This window comes from Ranitomeya imitator, chromosome 2 (assembly GCF_032444005.1).
Source record: "Ranitomeya imitator isolate aRanImi1 chromosome 2, aRanImi1.pri, whole genome shotgun sequence".
NCBI lineage: Eukaryota > Metazoa > Chordata > Amphibia > Anura > Dendrobatidae > Ranitomeya > Ranitomeya imitator.
Window position 1 is genome coordinate 455,072,115 of NC_091283.1, and position 26,425 is coordinate 455,098,539.

Genomic DNA, 26,425 nt, shown 5'->3' on the forward strand with positions numbered 1-26,425 from the left:
TTACTGTAAACGATATCTATAACTCTATATGTAACCCCTTTCTCATGTACAGCACCATGGAATTAATGGCGCTATATAAATAAATAATAATAATAATAATTGGGAGATGGGATGACCAGAGGAACTATGACGAGCACTGGTGACACTAGATGACAGGTGGCACTGTGTCTAGGACACAATAGATGACTACTGGTAGTGTGGCAGATATTGAGGGCACTGTGGCTGGCACTGGTCATTGGGAGATGGATGTCTAGAGGGTCTATGACAAGCACTGGTGACACTGGATGACAGGTGGCACTGTGTCTAGGACACGGTAGATGACTACTGGTAGTGTGGCAGATATTGAGGGCACTGTGGCTGGCACTGGTCAATTCTTTTGCCTTGGCCAATATAACTGGATATAATCTGACCATTCCCATATTTTTACCACTTACAGGACAGTGACCTCCTCACATTTCACGTGTCTCAGCATCAGTCTTGGTGGAGTGAGCACGGTCCAGGATGTGTGCGGAAAGAGTCTCCCGTTACTGGCATGCCCGGATTGGAAAGTCACTCTTACGTCTCAGTGGTTGGATGTGCCATAGAATACCAGTACATTGAGGTGTTACACAGTGCCACACAGATACTGCTGACGGTAAGATTAATCTTATGTTCCCCATACAGGTTTTGTACCTGCAAGCATTACAGCTCAGGATCAAACACTCTTCAGAGCAGAACCAATAATGGGGTTCATCCCGAGCTTCCTGGTTCATAAATCTAAGAAACTGCTTTGAACAGCCCAGTTTTGGAGACAGATCCAATAAGAGATGTCCCACGTTAACTGCATGTTTATTGACCATTCAGGAGCTGTGGTAAGGTGGATGACAACCATGGGGTAGCACGGTGGCGCAGTGGTTAGCACTGCAGCCTTGCAGCGCTGGAGTCATGGGTTCTAATCCCACCCAGGACAACATCTGCAAAGAGTTTGTATGTTCTCTCTCCGTGTTTGCGTGGGTTTCCTCCGGGTTCTCCGGTTTCCTCCCACATTCCAAAGACATACTGATAGGGAATTTAGATTGTGAGCCCCATTGGGGACAGCGATGATAATGTGTTCAAACTGTAAAGCGCTGCGTAATATGTTAGCGCTATATAAAAATAAAGATTTATTTTTTTTTTTATATGTCTGGTCTCATGGCTGCCTTTGAGTGTTGTCAGCAAATATCCTCCTGACCCCGACACGTGGATAGTACAATATCACAACCCTGCACCATGGCGGGGGCGCCAGTTCCCCTACCGATATTGCAATGATACCCCAAATATGGAGAATAGCAGATTGAATAAAATCCATCATTATCGGATGGCAATTGGAAAATGCTTTCTCCTTGTAGTTCATGGGAACATTTTATTTTTTCTCCTCTTTGTTTGTAGTTATTAAGCATTTTCTTTCACATCTTTCCATCCCTTGTTCTATGCTCGTCAGCCGCCCTGATGAATTATTCACAGACTAATAATCTAGAATACCCCGCTCCCTGTAGCTGCCTCCCCTCCCCCGCTTTTGCCTTTGTGTTTTGAATGCCTCCCAATCTGCACCTCGGCTGAGGACACCGCCCAGAGCTGGCAGCCTGGCACGCTGCAAAATGAATGGGAACAGATGAGGACCCCACCAAATGTCACTTTTGTCAATAGCAGACTGGATTGCAAAAACAGCAGCAATGCGGGCGCTACAGATATTTACTGGTAAAAACGGCAACATGCAACATTGAAATCACCATTTGCTTATATAGTGCCATCATATCACTTTACAGACATCATCTCGGGGATCACAGTCTAGATTCCCTATCAGTATGTCTTTGGAATGTGGGAGGAAACCGGAGAACCCGGAGGAAACCCACGCAAACACGGGGAGAACATACAAACTCTTTGCAGATGCTGTCCTTGGAGGGATTGGAACCCAGGACCCCAGCGCTGCAAGGCTACAGTGCTAACCACTGAGTAGCCATACTGAGCTAACCACTGAGCTGCCATACAGTGCTAACCACTGAGCCGCCATACAGTGCTAACCACTGAGCTGCCATATAGTGCTAACCACTGAGCCGCCATACAGTGCTAACCACTGAGCCACCATACAGTGCTAACCACTGAGCCGCCATACAGTGCTAACCACTGAGCTGCCATACAGTGCTAACCACTGAGCTGCCATACAGTGCTAACCACTGAGCCACCATACAGTGCTAACCACTGAGCCGCCATACAGTGCTAACCACTGAGCCACCATACAGTGCTAACCACTGAGCCGTCATACAGTGCTAACCACTGAGCCACCATACAGTGCTAACCACTGAGCCGCCATACAGTGCTAACCACTGAGCTGCCATACAGTGCTAACCACTGAGCTGCCATACAGTGCTAACCACTGAGCCACCATACAGTGCTAACCACTGAGCCGCCATACAGTGCTAACCACTGAGCCACCATACAGTGCTAACCACTGAGCAGCCATACTGTGCTAACCACTGAGCAGCCATACTGTGCTAACCACTGAGCTGCCATACAGTGCTAATCACTGAGCTGCTATACAGTGCTAACCACTGAGCCGCCATACTGTGCTAACCACTGAGCAGCCATACTGTGCTAACCACTGAGCTGCCATACAGTGCTAACCACTGAGCCGCCATACAGTGCTAACCTCTGAGCTGCCATACAGTGCTAACCACTGAGCCGCCATACAATGCTAACCACTGAGCCACCATACAGTGCTAACCACTGAACTGCTATACAGTGCTAACCACTGAGCCGCCATACAATGCTAACCACTGAGCCACCATACAGTGCTAACCACTGAACTGCCATACAGTGCTAACCACTGAGCTGCCATACAGTGATAACCACTGAGCCGCCATACTGTGCTAACCACTGAGCTGCCATACAGTGATAACCACTGAGCCACCATACTGTGCTAACCACTGAGACACCACACAGTAATAACCACTGAGCTACCATGCTGCCCATTATGTACTGCAAAAAAAATGCTTGCTGTCATGAATTTTCAAAATATTTTTTTTTCTCTACATAATCAGCACATAGATGAATGAAACTTATCAATACAGTAGTATATACTTTGCATTAATAATGAACCAGGCGGCTCAGGATGAACACAACTATAGGTACTTCTCAGAAAATGGCGTGTGTGATACAGTGCATCATTTTTCATCACTTGTGCATCCTTGGCAAGTGGAATGTGGAAGAAGCCGGACGTGCCTCGGACCCTCATTACTTTTGGCCCTTTCTGTAACTGATACAGACCATAGGTAATAGATAAACCCTGTGCTGGACACAGGAGAGGCCCCTGTGCACGAACAGTAAATGGGCCCTCTGGAGCCCAATAGCTCCTAATAATGCACAACTCCCCCCTACTTTAGAGGTATAAATGAGCCCCTTTACCTCTTTGGCCCCTGTGCGGCCCCACAGGGTGCACAAATGATATGTCCGCCCCTGGATAGAGACACAAGACTTATCTTACTGTGTTACTGAGGACGGGGAATCCTAACTACCCCAGACCTCGTACATTCTAGGGAAAGGTGGGTTATTGTTACCCCCCATCCTGTAGTAGGTATCACTTTAATCACATAACATATGTCCCAATAACAAGAGGATAAGCCGTATGTCTGAACATGTACAATGAGTATGAACAGACCTTTATTAGAAAGCCTACAGACAACTAGTGACTGCCTAGAAGAATGAGGGCTAGTGATTCTATCTCATGCTAACACTGGCATAAAGGGCATCCAGACTCATCCTGTTTAACTTCATTTATTAGTGTAATAGGCCTCCTGCCCTGTACATTGCCCTGCAAACAACCCCCGCTGCTTGTGACCTTTCTATATGTGCACTGCTGAAGAGTGAAGACTCCTACCAGCTCCCCTCCCTGACACCTCCTGTCTCCGAAACATTCCTCAGCCGATCCCCTGTCATCCCCAAATCCAGCTGTGCAGGGTCAGGAATTCCTGCTGCTGGAGCCACTTTCCCTGCATATTTCTGCCACGTTCCCAGCTTGTTTTAATTACAAAATATTGGATTTCATCTGCAGGCATCAGCACAGACGGAAATATATTACAGGGCAATTTCAGTTAATCTAAATGAACTGGTAAACATTCCTGGGTTACATGGTAAAAACAAACATGTACGAGAATAGAAGTACTATAATACTGACCTCATGTACAAGAATATACCGGTAACTACTAAAATACTGCCCCTATGTATAAGAATATAACTACTATAATACTCCCCCTATGTATAAGAATATAACTACTATAATGCTGCCCCTATGTACAAGAATATAACTACTATAATACTGCCCCTATGTATAAGAATATAACTACTATAATGCTGCCCCTATGTACAAGAATATAACTACTATAACACTGCCCCCTATGTATAAGAATATAACTACAATAATACTGCTCCTATGTATATGAATATAACTACTATAATGCTGCCCCTATGTACAAGAATATAACTACTATAATACTGTCCCTATGTATAAGAATATAACTACTATAATACTGCCTCCTATGTACAAGAATATAACTACTATAATACTCCCCCTATGTATAAGAATATAACTACTATAATGCTGCCCCTATGTACAAGAATATAACTACTATAATACTGCCCCTATGTATAAGAATATAACTACTATAATGCTGCCCCTATGTACAAGAATATAACTACTATAATACTGTCCCTATGTATAAGAATATAACTACTATAATACTGCCTCCTATGTACAAGAATATAACTACTATAATACTCCCCCTATGTATAAGAATATAACTACTATAATGCTGCCCCTATGTACAAGAATATAACTACTATAATACTGCCCCGATGTATAAGAATATAACTACTATAATACTGCCCCTATTTATAGGAATATAACTACTATAATGCTGCCCCTATGTACAAGAATATAACTACTATAATACTGTCCCTATGTACAAGAATATAACTACTATAATACTGCTCCCTATGTACAAGAAAATAACTACTATAATACCATAGAATGTAAGTCCGCAAGGACAAGATCCTCTCCCCTCTGTACCAGTCTGTCACTGTAAACCTGTTTACTGTAAACGATATCTATAACCCTGTATGTAACCCCTTTCTCACGTACAGCACCATGGAATGAATTGTGCTATATAAATAAATAATAATACTGACCCCTATGTATAAGAATATAACTACAATAATACTGCCTCTATGTACAAGAATATAACTACTATAATACTGCCTCTATGTACAAGAATATAACTACTATAATACTGCCTCCTATATACAAGAATGTAACTACTATAATACTGCCTCTATGTGCAAGAACATAACTACTATAATACTGTCCCCTATGTACAAGAATATAACTACTATAATACTGCCCTTATGTATAGGAATATAACTACTATAATACTGCTCCTATGTACAAGAATATAACTACTATAACACTGCCTCCTATATACAAGAATGTAACTACTATAATAATGCCCCTATGTACAAGAATATAACTACTATAATACTGCTCCTATGTACAAGAATGTAACTACTATAATAATGCCCCTATGTACAAGAATATAACTACTATAATGCTGCCCCTATGTACAAGAATATAACTACTATAATACTGCCTCCTATATACAAGAATGTAACTACTATAATACTGCCTCTATGTGCAAGAATATAACTACTATAATACTGTCCCCTATGTACAAGAATATAACTACTATAATACTGCCCTTATGTATAGGAATATAACTACTATAATACTGCTCCTATGTACAAGAATATAACTACTATAATACTGCCTCCTATATACAAGAATGTAACTACTATAATAATGCCCCTATGTACAAGAATATAACTACTATAATACTGCTCCTATGTACAAGAATGTAACTACTATAATAATGCCCCTATGTACAAGAATATAACTACTATAATACTGCCCCTATGTACAAGAATATAACTACTATAATACTGCCTCCTATATACAAGAATGTAACTACTATAATACTGCCTCTATGTGCAAGAATATAACTACTATAATACTGCCCCTATGTACAAGAATATAACTACTATAACACTGCCCCCTATGTATAAGAATATAACTACAATAATACTGCTCCTATGTATATGAATATAACTACTATAATGCTGCCCCTATGTACAAGAATATAACTACTATAATACTGTCCCTATGTATAAGAATATAACTACTATAATACTGCCTCCTATGTACAAGAATATAACTACTATAATACTCCCCCTATGTATAAGAATATAACTACTATAATGCTGCCCCTATGTACAAGAATATAACTACTATAATACTGCCCCTATGTATAAGAATATAACTACTATAATGCTGCCCCTATGTACAAGAATATAACTACTATAATACTGTCCCTATGTATAAGAATATAACTACTATAATACTGCCTCCTATGTACAAGAATATAACTACTATAATACTCCCCCTATGTATAAGAATATAACTACTATAATGCTGCCCCTATGTACAAGAATATAACTACTATAATACTGCCCCGATGTATAAGAATATAACTACTATAATACTGCCCCTATTTATAGGAATATAACTACTATAATGCTGCCCCTATGTACAAGAATATAACTACTATAATACTGTCCCTATGTACAAGAATATAACTACTATAATACTGTCCCCTATGTACAAGAATATAACTACTATAATACTGCCCTTATGTATAGGAATATAACTACTATAATACTGCTCCTATGTACAAGAATATAACTACTATAACACTGCCTCCTATATACAAGAATGTAACTACTATAATAATGCCCCTATGTACAAGAATATAACTACTATAATACTGCTCCTATGTACAAGAATGTAACTACTATAATAATGCCCCTATGTACAAGAATATAACTACTATAATACTGCCCCTATGTACAAGAATATAACTACTATAATACTGCCTCCTATATACAAGAATGTAACTACTATAATACTGCCTCTATGTGCAAGAATATAACTACTATAATACTGTCCCCTATGTACAAGAATATAACTACTATAATACTGCCCTTATGTATAGGAATATAACTACTATAATACTGCTCCTATGTACAAGAATATAACTACTATAATACTGCCTCCTATATACAAGAATGTAACTACTATAATAATGCCCCTATGTACAAGAATATAACTACTATAATACTGCTCCTATGTACAAGAATGTAACTACTATAATAATGCCCCTATGTACAAGAATATAACTACTATAATACTGCCCCTATGTACAAGAATATAACTACTATAATACTGCCTCCTATATACAAGAATGTAACTACTATAATACTGCCTCTATGTGCAAGAATATAACTACTATAATACTGCCCCTATGTACAAGAATATAACTACTATAATACTGCCTCCTATATACAAGAATGTAACTACTATAATAATGCCCCTATGTACAAGAATATAACTACTATAATACTGCCCCTATGTACAAGAATATAACTACTATAATACTGCCCTTATGTATAGGAATATAACTACTATAATACTGCCCCTATGTACAAGAATATAACTAATATAATACTGCTCCTATGTACAAGAATATAACTACTATAATACTGCCTCCTATATACAAGAATGTAACTACTATAATACTGCCTCTATGTGCAAGAATATAACTACTATAATACTGTCCCCTATGTACAAGAATATAACTACTATAATACTGCCCTTATGTATAGGAATATAACTACTATAATACTGCTCCTATGTACAAGAATATAACTACTATAATACTGCCTCCTATATACAAGAATGTAACTACTATAATAATGCCCCTATGTACAAGAATATAACTACTATAATACTGCTCCTATGTACAAGAATGTAACTACTATAATAATGCCCCTATGTACAAGAATATAACTACTATAATACTGCCCCTATGTACAAGAATATAACTACTATAATACTGCCTCCTATATACAAGAATGTAACTACTATAATACTGCCTCTATGTGCAAGAATATAACTACTATAATACTGCCCCTATGTACAAGAATATAACTACTATAATACTGCCTCCTATATACAAGAATGTAACTACTATAATAATGCCCCTATGTACAAGAATATAACTACTATAATACTGCCCCTATGTACAAGAATATAACTACTATAATACTGCCCTTATGTATAGGAATATAACTACTATAATACTGCCCCTATGTACAAGAATATAACTACTATAATACTGCCCCTATGTACAAGAATATAACTACTATAATACTGCTCCTATGTACAAGAATATAACTACTATAATACTGCCTCCTATATACAAGAATGTAACTACTATAATAATGCCCCTATGTACAAGAATATAACTACTATAATACTGCCCCTATGTACAAGAATATAACTACTATAATACTGCCCTTATGTATAGGAATATAACTACTATAATACTGCCCCTATGTACAAGAATATAACTACTATAATACTGCCCCTATGTACAAGAATATAACTACTATAATACTGCTCCTATGTACAAGAATATAACTACTATAATACTGCCCCTATGTACAAGAATATAACTACTATAATACTGCCCCTATGTACAAGAATATAACTACTATAATACTGCCCCTATGTACAAGAATATAACTACTATTATACTGCCTCTTATATACAAGAATGTAACTACTATAATACTGCTCCTGTGTACAAGAATGTAACTACTATAATACTGCTTCCATGTACAAGAATATAACTACTATAATACTGCTTCCATGTACAAGAATATAACTACTATTATACTGCCTCTTATATACAAGAATATAACTACTATAATACTGCCCCTATGTACAAGAATGTAACTACTATAATACTGCTCCTGTGTACAAGAATGTAACTACTATAATAATGCCTCTATGTACAAGAATATAACTACTGTAATACTGCCCTTATGTATAAGAATATAGCTACTATAATACTGCGCCTTTTCTTTTTGTCAGCTCCTTGGATTTGTGTATGCCTGTTACGTCACCAGTGTGTTCACGGAGGAAGAGGACAGCTGTGAGTATATCCTGATATATAAGTAGTTTTTATTCCCAGAGCTACGGATGGAAGTGATGGCTGTCACCGGCTCAGGTGTAGTCATTGTTCTGCTAATGATGGGAGGACAGAGCCGCCTCCACTGATGCAGCAGAAGGGGTCCTAAAATCGCTATTGTAAAATGTCACCTGACGCTGACCCTCCTCTAATAAACCTTCTCTCCTGAACATTCTGTGGATCTTTCTGCTCACGTTTACCTCCTCTTCCTTGTGGCGGGGTGCCATAATAGTAGTACATATAATAATGTACTGTATAATAATAATAGGACAATATCTAATTACATAACTTTCCTTGAGGGACTTGAGGTTTTACAACTTTCTGGCATCGTATGTGATCCAACTTCTCACCACTTTTAATTGTAGCAAATAGGGCAGGAATTTAGTGTGGTAATAATGTTTCAATTCACTGACAGTAATCAGGGATCTTAAAAATGGTAGAAAACAAAGTATTTTAGAAATGACATTAATTGCACAGTGACTAATCTTTACTTAAATAATAAATGGATTAAATATAACCTTCCATATCATAAAGGCCCTAGTAAGAAAAACTGCCATGTTATTCTTCTTTGCCAAGGGCAAGGCACCAGGTGGCAGGGGCATCGATGCCATAGTGGCAGGACATGCAATTTCTTTGCAGCTTACTGTGGTTGTCCCTGTTTACCATGATGCTGTCTACGCAATTCCCTGTAGCTACCACTAGAGGGAGATCACTACATACAAATGTAAAGGACTCTGACTGAATCTAGCTCCCCCTAGTGGTGGCCACATGCAGCCAGAATGATATCATTAATTAGAAGGCAGAAAAACGCACCCATTTACATCACAAAAGCAAAACGGTGGGTATTAACTTTAATAAAATTGTGGGTAGAACCTTTCTTGGAGAATAAAGTCCATTCCTAATTTTGCGATGAGGTTCTATGCTATGATTCGTATGCCCCTACTGGGTGGGAAAAAACATCACGTTCTCTGTTCTTATTGTTTATTCAGTTTCTTTAGTAATATTTTTATAGACATGAATTTTGAGCATTGATTCGCTAAGGTTATTGCCCTATTGTGGCGTTCAATCTAATTTCTGTATCTTGGGCACCACTTGGGTCACTTCATGGGAAGCCATAACACATATGCTTATGAAAGATTGATAAACCAATACATTTCCTATATACATGGCAGATATGCTGCCAACTGTATAAGAATGCATGGGCGCAGTGCTGCCAGTGTGCCAAGTATTATACTGTAATCATCCTCATTATTCTGCATTATCTTACATATGCTGGAACACCACACACACCACAATCTTCCTGTGCAGAGTTTATCAGGTCATTGAGCTACCCCAATTTCATGGAAAGCCAATTAACCTGTCATTATATGCAGGGAAGAGCAGGAGACCCAAGGGAAATTCCTACAGATGCAATTAGAACATATAAACTACTTGCAGATGGTGACCTGGTCAGAGCCGAACCAAAGGCCACAGTGTAACACCCCCTCCCTCACCGCAGCCACTGTCACTCATTGTCAGTTGTGCCATCATTTTTCAACATCTCTCCAGCAACACTAATAATTATGCAGTAAGCATAAGATTTGAACATTGTTAAGAAAAGTTTAATACTGCCATGTGCAAGAAAATCACTGCTATAACAATGCCCCTATATACAACAATATAACTACTATAATACTGCCCCTATATACAAAAATATAACTACTATAATACTGCCTCTATGTACAAGAATATAACTACTATAATACTGCCCTCTATCTATAGAACTACCATAATACTACGCCTTATGTATCATATTATATCTACTATAATATTAACACCTGTATACAAGAATATGACTACTTTAATACTGCTCCTATGTAAAGGAATATAACTACTATAATACTGCCCCCATGTACAAGAATATAACTACTATAATACTGCCCCATGTACAAGAATATAGCTACTATAATACTGCCCCTATGTACAAGAATATAACTACTATAATACTGCCCCCATGTACAAGAATATAACTACTATAATACTGTCCCATGTACAAGAATATAGCTACTATAATACTGCCCCTATGTACAAGGATATAACTACTATAATACCGCCCCTATTTACAAGAATATAACTACTATAATACTGCCCCTATGTACAAGAATATAACTACTATAACACTGCCCCTATGTACAAGACTATAGCTACTATAATACTGCCCCCTATGTGCAAGAATATAACTGCTATAATACTGCTCCTATGTACATGAATATAACTACCATTAAAATGCCCCCTATGTACAAGAATATAACTAATATAATACTGCCTTTATGTACAAGAATATAACTACTATAATACTGACCCTATGTACAAGAATATAATTACTATAATACTGTCACTATGTACAAGAATATAACTACTATAATACTGCTCCTATGTACAAGAATATAACTACTATAATACTGCTCCTGTGTACAAGAATATAACTACTATAATACTGCCCCCTATGTACAAGAATATAACTACTATAATACTGCTCCCATGTACAAGAATATAACTACTATAATACTGCTCCTATGTACAAGAATATAACTACTATAATACTGCCCCTATGTACAAGAATATGACTACTATAATACTGCTCCTATGTACAAGAATATAACTACTACTAGATGGCGGCCCGATTCTAACGCATCGGGTATTCTAGAATATGCATGTCCTCGTAGTATATGGACAATGATGATTCCAGAATTCGCGGCACACTGTGCCCGTCGCTGATTGGTCGAGGCAACCTTTATGACATCATCGTCGCCATGGCAACCATTATGACATCTACGTCGATACTGTGCCCGTCGCTGAATCAGAAACGTGAGATGTCTACGTCCTTTATGACATCATCGTCGCTGTGCCCGTTGCTGATTGGTCAAGGCCTGGCGGCCTCGACCAATCAGAGACGCGGGATTTCTACGTCGATGCTGTGCCGGTCTCTGATTGGTCGAGGCCGCCAGGCCGGGATTTCCAGGACAGGCAGACAGACAGACAGACGGAAAAACCCTTAGGCAATTATATATATAGATAATACTGCTCCTATGTACAAGAATATAACTACTATAATACTGCTCCTATGTACAAGAATATGACTACTATAATACTGCCCCTATGTACAAGAATATAACTACTATAATACTGCCCCTATGTACAAGAATATAACTACTATAATACTGCTCCCATGTACAAGAATATAACTACTATAATACTGCTCCTATATACAAGAATATAACTACTATAATACTACCCCTATGTACAAGAATATAACTACTATAATACTGCCCCCTATGTACAAGAATATAACTACTATAATACTGCTCCCATGTACAAGAATATAACTACTATAATACTGCTCCCATGTACAAGAATATAACTACTATAATACTGCTCCCATGTACAAGAATATAACTATTATAATACTGCCCCTATGTACAAGAATATAACTACTATAATACTGCCCCTATGTACAAGAATATAACTACTATAATACTGCTCCCATGTACAAGAATATAACTACTATAATACTGCTCCTATATACAAGAATATAACTACTATAATACTACCCCTATGTACAAGAATATAACTACTATAATACTGCCCCCTATGTACAAGAATATAACTACTATAATACTGCTCCCATGTACAAGAATATAACTACTATAATACTGCTCCCATGTACAAGAATATAACTACTATAATACTGCTCCCATGTACAAGAATATAAGTACTATAATACTGCTCCCATGTACAAGAATATAACTACTATAATACTGCCCCTATGTACAAGAATATAACTACTATAATACTGCCCCTATGTACAAGAATATAACTACTATAATACTGCCCCTATGTACAAGAATATAACTACTATAATATTGCCCCTATGTACAAGAATATAACTACTACAATACTGCTCCTATGTACAAGACTATAACTACTATAATACTGCCCCTATCTACAAGAATATAACTACTATAATACTGCTCCCATGTACAAGAATATAACTACTATAATACTGCTCCTATATACAAGAATATAACTACTATAATACTACCCCTATGTACAAGAATATAACTACTATAATACTGCCCCCTATGTACAAGAATATAACTACTATAATACTGCTCCCATGTACAAGAATATAACTACTATAATACTGCTCCCATGTACAAGAATATAACTACTATAATACTGCTCCCATGTACAAGAATATAAGTACTATAATACTGCTCCCATGTACAAGAATATAACTACTATAATACTGCCCCTATGTACAAGAATATAACTACTATAATACTGCCCCTATGTACAAGAATATAACTACTATAATACTGCCCCTATGTACAAGAATATAACTACTATAATATTGCCCCTATGTACAAGAATATAACTACTACAATACTGCTGCTATGTACAAGACTATAACTACTATAATACTGCCCCTATCTACAAGAATATAACTACTATAATATTGCCCCTATGTATAAGACTATAACTACTATAATACTACCCCTATGTACAAGAATATAACTACTATAATACTGCTCCTATGTACAAGAATATAACTACTATAATACTGCCCCTATGTACAAGAATATAACTACTATAATACTGCCCCTATGTACAAGAATATAACTACTATAATACTGCCCCTATGTACAAGAATATAACTACTACAATATTGCCCCTATGTACAAGAATATAACTACTACAATACTGCTCCTATGTACAAGACTATAACTACTATAATACTGCCCCCTATGTATAAGACTATAACTACTATAATACTACCCCTATGTACAAGAATATAACTACTATAATACTGCTCCTATGTACAAGAATATAACTACTATAATACTGCTCCCTATGTACAAGAATATAACTACTATTATACTGCCCCTATGTACAAGAATATAACTACTATAATACTGCCCCTATGTACAAGAATATAACTATTATAATACTGTCTCTTACGTATGAGAATATAACCGTGGGGGTAGCTGCCACTGTGTCCAGCCCTTCTGTTAACCCTGTATTATCTCTCATGCACTGAGTTCTCTCTGCTCCGCTCACTTACAACCCCCACTCCCTCTCCAACACTGGGACTGATCATTAGTAGGAATCTGGGTCATGTGGGTGACACAAGCTGTTAACCATTCAGTGCCATGGAACGTGGAGAAATCCAGGTTAATGAACATTTTTGCATCCATTTTTCTTTTCCGTGCAATGACAAATCCTATCAATACCGATCCCCGCAGAGAGGAATCAGCAGCGGTGTGGACGCAGACCTCTAATGCCTTCCCACCCCCTGCCAGCACAGGCAGCAATGGCATCATTAAGGTCTGACAGTGACAGAGCTGCCCTATCTAACATGTCGTACAGATACGATTTATATTCCCAGGACTCTTCTTGTTACTGAGATGTGTTACCAGTTTGTCAGGATTTTGGTCCTGTTTAGGGCATTAATGTAAGGTTGGGTTTAGACGGCCATATTTCACGGTTTGTATATGGACCAGAATGCACGGATAGACCGTGGGTCTCACGACCTGAACATAAATCCTTATCGGTGATAAGTCGGGAGTCTCGCGGCCTGTCCGAGCATTGCCATCCGTACACAGAAACGTGAAATATGGCCGACTGAATCTTGTCTAAAGGGGGGCTAGTAAGTGCATACAAGTGCCAATCCGTGGTAAATAGGTGTAACTCCTACACCCAATATATATAACTAGATGGTGGCCCGATTCTAACGCATCGGGTATTCTAGAAAATGCATGTCCACGTAGTATATTGCCCAGCCCACGTAGTATATTGCACAGCCCACGTAGTATATTGCCCAGTCACGTAGTATATAGCCCAACCACGTAGTATATTGCCCAGTCACGTAGTATATTGCCCAGTGACGTAGTATATTGCCCAGTCACGTAGTATATTGCCCAACCACGTAGTATATTGCCCAGTCACGTAGTATATTGCCCAGCCACGTAGTATACAGCACAGAGCCACATAGTATAATGCCCAGTCACGTAGTATATTGCCCAGCCACGTAGTATACAGCACAGAGCCACGTAGTATATTGCCCAGCCACGTAGTATATTGCCCAGTCACGTAGTATATTGCCCAGCGACGTAGTATATTGCCCAACCACGTAGTATATTGCCCAGCCACGTAGTATATTGCCCAACCAAGTAGTATATTGCCCAGTCACGTAGTATATTGCCCAGCGACGTAGTATACAGCACAGAGCCACGTAGTATATTGCCCAGCCACGTAGTATATTGCCCAGTCACGTAGTATACAGCACAGAGCCACGTAGTATATTGCCCAGTCACGTAGTATATTGCCCAGCCACGTATGTCACAGGTTAAAAAATAAACACTCGGCAGCTTCTGGTCCCAGGTTCGGTAGCGCAGGACCCGTGATGACGTCGTGGTCACATGACCGTGATGTCATGGCAGGTCCTTGTCGCATACCATCCTTACCACCAGAACCTGCCGCTTGCATGGAGCGGTCACCGGAGCGTCGCGAGGAGCGGGAAAGGCGCCGGAGCATGAGTATATGATGATTTTTTTATTATTATTATTTTTAACGTTAGATCGTTTTACTATTGAGGCTGCATAGGCAGCATGAATAGTAAAAAAGTTGGTCACACAGGGTTAATAGCAGCGTTAATGGAGTGCGTTACACCGCGGTCCATTAGCGCTGCCATTAACCCTGTGTGAGCGCTGCGGGGAGAAAGAAGCAGCCATGTTGCCCCCGGACTGCGCCCGTCGCTAATTGGTCGTGGCAATGGTCGTGGGTGTTTTGCCACGACCAATCAGTGACTTGGATTCCATGACAGACAGAGGCTGCGACCAATGAATATCCGTGACAGACAGAAAGACAGACAGACGGAAAAACCCTTAGGCAATTATATATATAGATATGCTATGCCGCCCCTAAAGGAGTTGTCAACTGTGCTATAAATGTCCTATCTTTAGGTGATCAGTGTGATATAGGTGGGTGTCTGACAACGGTCATCCCAACAGGTCGGCTGTTACCAGCTCCGCTGGTTGTTAAACGTTAAACAGAGCCGGAATAGCACAGCGCCATCTTCTGTTAGTGGCTGCTTTTGGCTACTGCAGCTCAGTTTTTTTTTAATTAAAGCTGCATTACCGGGAATGGCCACTATACAGAGTGTGGAGCTGTTCACACTGCAGGACATAGTAACAGCTGATTGGTGGAGTGACGGCGGTCAAACCCCCTCAGATCCAATACTGAAGTCCCATTATAGCAGTGGAAACCACTCCTACACCTGATATAGCTGAATGATTGAACAGAGTTCCTACTTTTTCAGTAGACAGAGAGGACAAAGCTGCTGCCAAACAGTTCTAGAACAGGATTGGGCTCGAAATGTCAACATGCCGATCCTTATCTCCCCCGACACCATTTGTGGAGAAGCCCCCATACACATCACATGGTCGGCCACTCCCATAAAAATCGAATTTGAGTCCGATTGCCCCCTAAAGGCCTTACGTTGGCCAAACATGTAGGCCTTACAGCCTCCTAGGACACATTCGTAGCTGGTACTCCTCCTAATAAATCCATGGGTATCTCCATGTCGCTATGACATGGTGTGACTGGTGTTATGTGCTCCTGATGATACCCCTTCCCCATCGGCAGACATATTTTGCACCCACCCCATCACATTTGCATTTTACAAAGTTCATTCTCGAGGTGGCCATGTAATTGGAGGCCTCATAATAAAAAAGTGTGATGGTGCCCTAGTCCTCCATGATCAGTAAGTGCTTGTTTAGTTGGTCTCCCTGTATTTTCTTTCCTGTTGGGCCCCATACCATCTGCCATGGTTGTGATATATTGCACGCCCATGGAGATGCCCTCTAAGTGGTCCTGCATCATCCATTCCTTGCCTTTCTCCTCACTGATTCATCTCCTTTTCTCCTCCCCATCCTTTCTCTCCCTCCTGCATGCCCATGTCATTGGTTTTTCTTTTATTTTGAGCATTTATTTCTTTCAGTTGATTTCATTGGTGGATATGATCCATTCCCTCTCTACCATGTCAATGAAAAATCCAATCACCTGCTCTTCAAGCAGAGTTACCTGTAAGTATCAGCCGATGAGAAGGAGACAACATGGAAGCCCCCATCTATGACCCTACTGGGGTCACACTTGCTACCAGGACCATCAATGTGGCACCTCATACCTCCCCGCTACCAATGTTTGCCACCATCACTACTGTCGCGCGGTCTGGATTATGGTTTATGCCTCATTTATTTCCAAAAGGTCATTATACCACAGACATATCCCCACCAGAAGCATAAAGCCACGGCCTCCAGCGCACAGCTCCAAGCCTAACTATGTTCAGGGAGCTTAGTGATAAGTGTTCCCCAGGATCCTGCGCATGGTCACTGGTTCTCCAGTCTGGCATGTAACATACCTACTATCTGCACCGCTACATGCATGTCATCTAGAAATGTCAGAAAATGTAATGTATGTACACAGTGACTGCACCAGCAGAATAGTGAGTGCAGCTCTGGAGTATAATACAGGATGTAACTCAGGATCAGTACAGGATAAGTAATGTAATGTATGTACACAGTGACTGCACCAGCAGAATAGTGAGTGCAGCTCTGGAGTATAATACAGGATGTAACTCAGGATCAGTACAGGATAAGTAATGTATGTACACAGTGACAGCAGGATAGTGAGTGCAGCTCTGGAGTATAATACAGGATGGAACTCGGGGTAAGAACAGGGACCCTGAGGGGGGCTGTAATAGCCATGTCTGGAAAGGTCCACTTGCGTTAGACGGTTTGCAACTTACTTGTCGCAGCACTGCCCTATTCATTTGTATTCCGCTGCAATGTAACATCGACACTCAGCAAATTGTGGCTGTGCAGCGAAAGTCTCCATGTAGCCCCAACCTAATATAGGATGTAACTGCTCAGGAGGAGAACAGATTATGTGTACAAGATGGCAGATTTGGAGCCAGTGATCAGACTGGCGGGTTATGCAGGGAATGATTGCTGAGATTCGTGAATGGAGATGACACATGGTAAGAGCTTCATTACACCATCCAGGGCAGGAGATTGAATATTGATCATTTTCCTATGGGAAGGCTTGAACAGCCGGTATCACTACTGCCATGCCAAGCTGTGCCATCAACACCTCGACTGGCAGGTCTGATTGATCGCAGATTTACTGTCCAGATAATACATTAGTAACAGTGAATCCTATGAGAAACAGTAATAAAGGCATTAAATACAGGTTGGGTGTAGGAGCATGTAGTGGTGGTGGGCAGGGGCTCAAATATATGTCAATATCAAGGCTCCATACACCCTGCCATTGTACCAGCATGTATTTCTTAATGGGAATTTAGGACCAGTCTCAGGTTGGTCCTGCTGACCAAGACTACACTCAGATAAAGCAGTCTTCATTGGCGCGGCAGGACGCATGCACCGCACCATTCATCGCTCCCTGGGCGCAGACCTACAGCCAGAGGAGGACCAGGCGCACAAGTGGCCCTGTCCTGGCACTGATAGTTTGAAAACCCCTAAAAGTTAAAACAAGTTACAAGCTGATTTTTATTTTACCCATTTCAGGGGGGGGAAAAAATAAAAATTAATTCCCTTTCCTGCAGCAGAGAAACCTCACATTTGGAAGGGAGTTGTGTGAGTGTATGAAAGGGGTGGGGGAGGGCTGGTCATTAGCGTAGTTACAAGGGTTGTAACCTGGATTTTTTGCTTGTGAGAACTGGACAATACGTTTTATTTACAAGAGGACACCTCCATCCATGGTGATCTCACTGCTATAGTCCTGCCGAAATGTGCTGAGATCCAGCAAAGGAGCCTGCAAAATAAATCTTATAGAAACACTGTCTGCAGTTATTAATGTTTATAGATTATGGAGTTTGGATATGTATGCATCAAATAAGGACACTTATCAGATACGTGTCTGCGGTTGTTAGATGTTTGTGGATTTTAATAAGGTTAAAGAAAAAAGGGGATCCTTTATGGGCCTTTGCACATTTCAGTTGGTGGAATCTTTCCATACGAAAAGTCTTTCCAGACGTCAGGGATCCTTTAATCCATGGGAGAGCTGACCATCTGTGGTCTGAGGGGTGTTTGTATTATTTGTACTATAATACTGCCCCTATATACAAGAATATAACTACTATAATACTGCTCTCTATGTACAAGAATAGAACTACTATAATACTGCCTCCTATGTACAAGAATATAACTACTATAATACTGACCCCTATGTACTAGAATATAACTACTATAATACTGCTCTCTATGTACCAGAATAGAACTACTATAATACCGCCTCCTATGTACTAGAATATAACTACTATAATACTGCTCTCTATGTACAAGAATAGAACTACTATAATACTGCCTCCTATGTACAAGAATATAATTAGTATAATACTGCCCCTGTGTACAAGAATATAATTACCGTAGTAGAATGCAGCTTTTTTGTAAGAATAGTGCAGAAAGACGACAAATGTTTGAAATCTGACATCTTTTTTTCTGCTCCAGGCCGTCGTAAGTGACCTGTTGTGGTGCCATGTACAGGAAGCAGAGCTCCAGTTGCTGTCTATGAGCTACACGTGCAGCAGTGACCCCAGAATAATGGTGGCTCTTGACATCAGGTATAGACTGATCAGATTACACCAGACTAAATGGAGTTGCCTTATGGAGCCAGCGCACACTTCACCTCGATACCTTGCCACGCAGGACCAGGTTGGAGCATAGCCAAGCTCTGATTTATGCCACCCTTGAAGAAGTCGAGACTCTTCCATCTGCAGTATTGGCCCTCTCATCCCATCACCACGTCATCTTTTAGAATTGCACATGGACCAGAGGAGTCCATAGAGAGAACGTTACTGGTCAATGGATGTTATGGGGGACTCCTAGGCCCAGTGCCATGGACAATGTTAGGATTTCTACTCTTCTCTCTCACAATAGGACTCTCTCCAAAACAAGCAATGTTCATGTGAAATAAAAAGTCAGTCTTTTATTAGTGTCTCTGGATGCCGATCATCATCATATTTTGGTAAGAGACGTCAGCTTTGCTGAACCATGTATTGGGGTTTGATGAGCGTCTGAAATTCACCCCAAGCTTGAGCTGAAGAGACATTGTGGTCTGCAGTTGTAATTCTCTTTATTTGCCCCCTCTACCACATGAATATGTAGGGTAGACTGGTGCTCAAATTATAACAGGTCAACACTGCCCCCAGGTGGTCATAGAAGGATCAACAGCTCCTTCTGTATAAGTTAAGTGGGCAGCACAATATTATCTGTAGAAAACCCATCACGTGTAGTTAGTGTCTGTAGGTGTTTTGGGGCATTTAATGCCCATCATAAGTGGTAACAGAACTACATGGGCATCATGGGTTAACTGATTGGGGCACTTACAACTAGGGCCATACAAGCAAGAGACCATTTTTATAAAACATTAAATATTTTATTGCATAACTTCACACAGCATTATATTAACATCTTTTATTAAGCAAATATTAAATCTAAAGAACCCTTCTTATAGTCGGCAGTACGGGCCACTGTCAGATGCAGAAACTGGAAGGGGACCAGTCCGTTGTCTACATGCCAGGTTAGTATGCAGCAGCGGGGGAAGATCCTCCATGGCATCTGATATAATTACAACATCAGGTCATTAGATTTACCAACACGTCCGACTGGTTAGGGGCACTTAAATTTGTAGTCATTGAGGGTCAGGTTAGAATAGTTTAAAGGGAACCCGCCCTGTGAAAACAGCCATTATCCTGCAGATACACGGTTAATCTGCAGGTCAGTAGCCTTCTGATGCCATGCAGCGGCCGTAGTGAAAGCCCCTGCTGTCAGGCAAAAAAAAAAAAAAAGTGACCTTTTCTCCTAGAACCCTCTGGCTTTTAGTCAGGTGCGGCATCAATCACTGTTCACACTTAGTGCTGTGGTGTTATTACAGCCGCCACTTACTGACCGACAGCTCTGAAGCACTAAGGCTGCCTCTCACCACATCCTGAGCAGTGACTGAAGGAACAAGGCTGCAAAAAGAACAGAAAACAAAAAACAAAAAAAAAAAACCCACATTTCCTCCTGGTAGCCCAACTGTCAGTACGGTGGCCGCATGGCTTCAGAATGCTATTAATTCCATATCTGCAGATTAATATAACTGTTTAATTTCCACCACTATTGGCTCTCTGAGATATATTAAAGGAATGAAACTTTACTCACCCCTTCTAGCCATCAGGACATGAAGGCCCGTACGCTGCCTCGGATACTTGCCCTGCAGATTGGGCAGTGTCTAAGATTGGGGGCACAATCCATACAGACCACCAGGTGTCCACATGGCACAAAGACCATGGACACATCCTTATCCAGGCACACCTTACACATCCTCTCCTCCTTCAGCCTCCGGAGCTGCTCTTCAGTGCTGAGTGAGTGGTCTGGAAAGTGAAACAATCCAGCAACAAATACCATTAAGTTCTGGGGCATAATTACACATCATAGTTAGTGTTGTATGCAACCATTCTAGTGCTGCTCATTACATACAAATATTAATACTGCCTTTGTGGACAAGGAAATAAGCCACAATAATACTGCTTTTATGGAGAGAAATAATTCACTCTACAGTATTACTTCCACCTAGGCTCTGAACTATAATACTGCTCTTCTACCATGTGTAACTACTATAATACTGCCCCCATGTACAAGAATATAGCTACTATAATATTCTTGTGCATAGAGAGCAGTATTATAGTAGTTATATTCTTGCACATAGGGAGCAGTATAACTACTATAATACGGCTCCCTATGTACAAGAATATAACTATTATAATACTGCCCCTATGTGCAAGAATATAACTACTATAATACTGCTCCTATGTACAGGAATACAACTACTATAATACTGTACAAGAATATAACTACTATAGTACTCCCTTCATGGAGGGGGGGGGCGTATATAAATAATTCTCTGCTGTATTACTTCTATCTAGGTTCCCTACTATAACACTGCTCTTCTACCGAGTGTGACTTCTACTACTGCAATACTGCTCCCATGTACATTATAATACACCAACTACTAGAATACAACCCTTACACATTAGTTTACAATAATCCATCCCCAATAGATGACGGCATTACCTGACTCTTTTGGAGGTTGGGGTTCTGCAGTTTCTCTTTGTGCTGGAGCCTCAGGAACCCTTACAAAGTCTGGAGGGAGAACACTGGTCACAGCAGTATACAGCAGCACCACACAATGCACTTGGTTATGACAGGGGGCACCCGATTTGGAATTGCATCCAGACAAATTTTACTCTACTCCCATCCAGAGCTGCGTTTAGAAATCCAACTACACTGGCAGATGTGTCTCATACTCAGCTGCATTACATTATGTCACTGCTGGGAGTGACAGCAACTGGAATCCATAGCTTAGGATGCAGCTCTGGAAGGAACTACAGAACTAACCACATCAACTCAAGTGGCACAAAAGACATCATGCAAATTCATTGCACTAGAAGCCACCACTCCATCATCCTGATGACTACAACACTCATTATCCACACAGGCCAACACTTTGCTCTGCCCAGGCTGTGTATATACCTGTTGTGTGTGCCGGACGCTCCTCTTCTGCCTGGACTAGATCATGGACCAGGTCAGAGACGGAGCTGTAAGGGGCTCCAGTCAGCAGGAATTGGCTTTGAACCAAGCTAGCCACCAAGTCCTCATCAAACCCCATCTGCAGAGCACCCTGGGCTACCGATGAGTGAAGGAAGGCCTGCCTGTCACCAGGAGAATCTGCAAGGGAGGGGTTAATCCAGTTACGGCTGTAGTGTAGGGCCCACTAAACATTGCCCACCACAGCTGTAGAGTGCACAGGGACCACCACATGGGGCTTCTCCAATGGAGGTGCGCAATTTCCAAACTCCTATCATTGCATCCAAGGGAGAAGACGCAAAGTTACACGTGTAACCATGGAGGAGCCCATCTGATAGCTCTGGAGGAGATGGCTAGGATGCCTTAGAGCATAGCCAAGCACCTGACACTAGCCATAAGCACACAGTTGGGGGATTACAATGCAAGTAGTGAGATGGTCACGTGACTATGCATGGCCATCATTGTCAAGTCCAGAGACCTCATTTTTTTTAGGCATCTGTGTATAGTGCTGGCCTTCAAACTGTTGGCCTCTGTGGTACAGACAGAAAGACACTCACCGCTGCGGCTGCCCGAGCTCCTGTCCTCCGACCTCTGAGATTCAGGCTATGGAGAGAATAGCAAGAAAGTTTTATAGATGCCAGTTACCTTGTGTTATATTCTCCTTACATAGACAGTCAGCTCTTTCCAGGGCCCCATTATCATCAGGTGGTCTGTCACCCATGTAGGCCTTACTGAGAGTGCCACCTAGTGATCACTGGGGATATGCAGCTGGGTTATTTTTTGTTTCTTCTTTTGGAGGGGGTATACTGTAAGAGCCCTCTGGGAAAAATTATTAAACAAAAAAAAAAAAAAAACAAGTTAGCATCCACATACTCACCGAACTCACTGTACTTTCTGGAATGAATAAAGTATCCTGCACGCCACGGACATAGGCCAGACCCATGGATTGTATGAGGAACTCGCACCTGCAAGGATTGTATGTGGTGAAGGCCTGGGATGCCAGTGCCGGAGTCATATACCCACATTAGCCTGTGGATTGCACGATTATCGGGGGTCTTACCTCGGGAACCACTTTGCATGCTCCCTCCAGGGGTCGTCTCTCCTCTCCCAGTTTCTCAGTTCACCATCACAGTGGAAACATTTGACATTATCTCCGTGTCCTACACAAGATGATAGATGTCAGAAACATGAGCCAAAGGTAGTGTGCACCATAGAAGCTACACTACATATTGGGCATTGCCCACTCCCCAGTTATCCCTTTGTTCCCTGCTGGTCCAGTGAGACTGGCGAGTTCTCACCACTAGTGACCATCACATGTCCAGGACCCAACACCTGACCCCAGGCTGCAGTGTACAGGACCTTTCATCAGTTTCTATTCACTGAATGCAAGCAGAGATACTGAGAAGATTTACATCCAGGAGGTTGAAGAAAAAAAAAAAAGCTAGAGAGCCAAGGCCTCACATAGCTGAGGGCTTGTTGGTAGAGTCTAGATAAATTCAGGAGCAACACGACATGGACAAAATTATATATTAATGCTTCCTTCTCACATGTCATTCATCAGGCTTTTCTTCCTGGAGATACTGTGCTACTAGTTAAAAAAAAAAAAAAAAAAAAAAAAACACAACCTTTTTTAACCATTTGTTAGCATAGTTTGACCCATCTTCATTGGGAAGGTCTCCTAGTAAGTTAGCGTTGGTCATTCGGGCCAACAGCATTGAGGTAGCTACTTGACAGAGCCCCCATACAGCAGTAGTCTGCTCCCCTGCTCAAGGTAGTTTAGGGGGCATAATAATTCTGGAGTTGCACTTACCAGTGTAAAAGAAGCCCGCCCGGGCCAGCACGTCTGGGGTCACCTCAGCATATGGAGGCCAGTTACTGTATGTTGCTAGTCTTGCCCTTTCCTCCACCAATTCAGGGTATGCCACCACCAAAGTCGACTCTTCATCCTCAGGAAACCGATGCAGTTGTCCAAGAATTTGCCCATCCACAGAGTCCCTGCCACCTGCACAGGGGATATTGCCAACCTCCCTACCCAGCAAAAAGGGACATGAGGGAGAGAATTTATGATGTTCATCTCGTGGGTCATCTCCGGGTTCCCAACATGTCAGGAGGACTCCGCAGCAGAAGCACTGAACCCGGTCACCAGGACCCAGGTAGTAGAAGCCAACCCTGGCAAGGTAACGGGGGCAAATGGTGCTGGGCCCAGGCCACATTGTCAGTGTCCGCAGTCTGCTTGCTTCACAGCACATACTGGGCTTCACCACAGCAGAGGGCTTAGGAACCACTCTTTGGGATCTCCAGGAGCCCAGGATCCTGTTGAGCACCTCCTCATCCAACTCCATCGAGACATCCAGTCTACTGCACTGTGCCCGGTCCTCAGCCAGTGGGCTGGAATCCCAGTACCAACAGCTCATCACAACAGGTGATATTCTAGAAGAGAGGAGTCAGCATCACATGGAGCAGGGGCCACATGCAGCATTCACCTGTACACAAGGGGGTCACATGGGATTGTGGAGAATTAACCTGTACATGGATGGGTCATAAGACCCCTCATCCGTACACAGGAAGAGGGGGCGAGAGGGGTATAGAGCAGCATTCACAGGGTGCAAAACGTTCTCACCTGGACAAAGGAGCAAGAGGAGGGGTAGAGGGTCTAAGGTGTATAGAGGACACCATTCACCAATGCAACCTCAGGGGGGCAGGTCTGAGCAACTTGCAGCCAACCATCCATCTATCTATATCTATATCTATATATAATTGTCTAACGCTAAGTGAACACGTTCAGGATTTCTTGCAGAAAATCTGGACATTTTCTGCAAGAAATCATTAAAAAAAAAACCCCATGCGCTTTTGCCATGTTTTTGACGCGTTTTTTTCCGGATATTTCCCAATGCATTTTGTAGTGGGAAATCCGCAAAAAAACGGAAAATTAATGAACATGCTGCGTTTTTTACCGCAATGCGTTTTGCGGAAAAAAAAACGCATCATGTGCACAAAACATGCGGAATTCATTCTAAATGATGGGATGCTTATTGTATGCGGTTTTTTTGCGGTTTTATAGCGTTTTTATCGGGAAAAACCGCAACGTGTGAACACAGCCTAAGGGTTTTTCTGTCTGTGTCTGGAAATCCCACGTCTGATTGGTCGAGGCCATCAGGCCTCGACCAATCAGCGACGGGCACAGCATGGCGACAATGTCATAAAGGTTGCCTCGACCAATCAGGGACGGGCACAGGGGACATGCATATTCTAGAATACCCGATGCGTTAGAATCAGGCCACAATCTAGTTAGTAATAATGTTCTACACTTAGATCCTGGGTGGAAATAAAAAAAAAAATATTAAAAAAAAGCCACTACTTTAGGTCCATTAATACTACATAGCCAGCTAAGACCTCAAGTGGACAGCAGCAGAGCCCATAGCACAGTGAAACACCACATTCCTGGACACAGGGCTGGCTCCGCTGCACCCACAGTTGTCACCACTGACTAAAAACACTGCCACTCAATTAAAGGAGCTAAATACATCTCACAGCTGAGAGTCTGGTACAGCTGAATCCAGACTAATCACTTTGGAGTCTAAAA

General features: G+C 41.2%; 2 protein-coding genes across 4 annotated transcripts in view; one reads left to right on the forward strand and one right to left on the reverse strand.

Moving 5' to 3' along the window:
- The window catches only part of NKAIN4 (sodium/potassium transporting ATPase interacting 4), a 58,765-nt gene extending 38,562 nt beyond the window's left edge, over positions 1-20,203 (forward strand). Inside the window, exons 4-7 of one of the 2 annotated variants that reach the window (XM_069751140.1) lie at positions 437-634; positions 9,058-9,118; positions 17,196-17,280; positions 19,723-20,203. In XM_069751140.1, coding sequence (XP_069607241.1) covers positions 437-634; positions 9,058-9,118; positions 17,196-17,280; positions 19,723-19,732 — 354 coding nt within the window. In that variant the 3' untranslated portion in view covers positions 19,733-20,203. The remainder of the gene's footprint in view (positions 1-436; positions 635-9,057; positions 9,119-17,195; positions 17,281-19,722) is intronic. The other variant, XM_069751141.1, reaches the window with a different exon arrangement.
- A 430-nt stretch (positions 20,204-20,633) lies between these two features.
- Positions 20,634-25,266, reverse strand: BIRC7 (baculoviral IAP repeat containing 7). 2 transcript variants are annotated; one of them, XM_069751139.1, is made up of 8 exons: positions 24,653-25,266; positions 23,903-24,002; positions 23,729-23,807; positions 23,400-23,445; positions 22,789-22,983; positions 22,330-22,398; positions 21,418-21,629; positions 20,634-20,832 (listed from the first exon to the last, which is right to left on the reverse strand). In XM_069751139.1, the coding sequence occupies exons 1-7, from the start codon at positions 25,254-25,256 to the stop codon at positions 21,430-21,432; spliced, it is 1,293 nt and encodes a 430-aa protein (XP_069607240.1). In that variant the 5' UTR covers positions 25,257-25,266; the 3' UTR covers positions 20,634-20,832; positions 21,418-21,429. The 2 variants fall into 2 exon arrangements, with proteins under 2 accessions (XP_069607240.1, XP_069607239.1); XM_069751138.1 differs by lacking the exon at positions 22,789-22,983 and having other exon boundaries at positions 23,720-23,807.
- Between the last annotated feature and the right edge of the window lie 1,159 nt (positions 25,267-26,425).

Bases quoted from the DNA above. Each gene is read 5' to 3' on its own strand.
- BIRC7 (XM_069751139.1), bottom strand. From the start codon at position 25,256: ATGAGCTGTTGGTACTGGGATTCCAGCCCACTGGCTGAGGACCGGGCA. The intron at 23,446-23,728 runs GTGAGTTCGGTG...TTCTCTCCATAG, and splicing joins TATTCATTCCAGAAAGTACA to CCTGAATCTCAGAGGTCGGA. The intron at 22,399-22,788 runs GTATATACACAG...TTCTCCCTCCAG, and splicing joins GCGTCCGGCACACACAACAG to ACTTTGTAAGGGTTCCTGAG.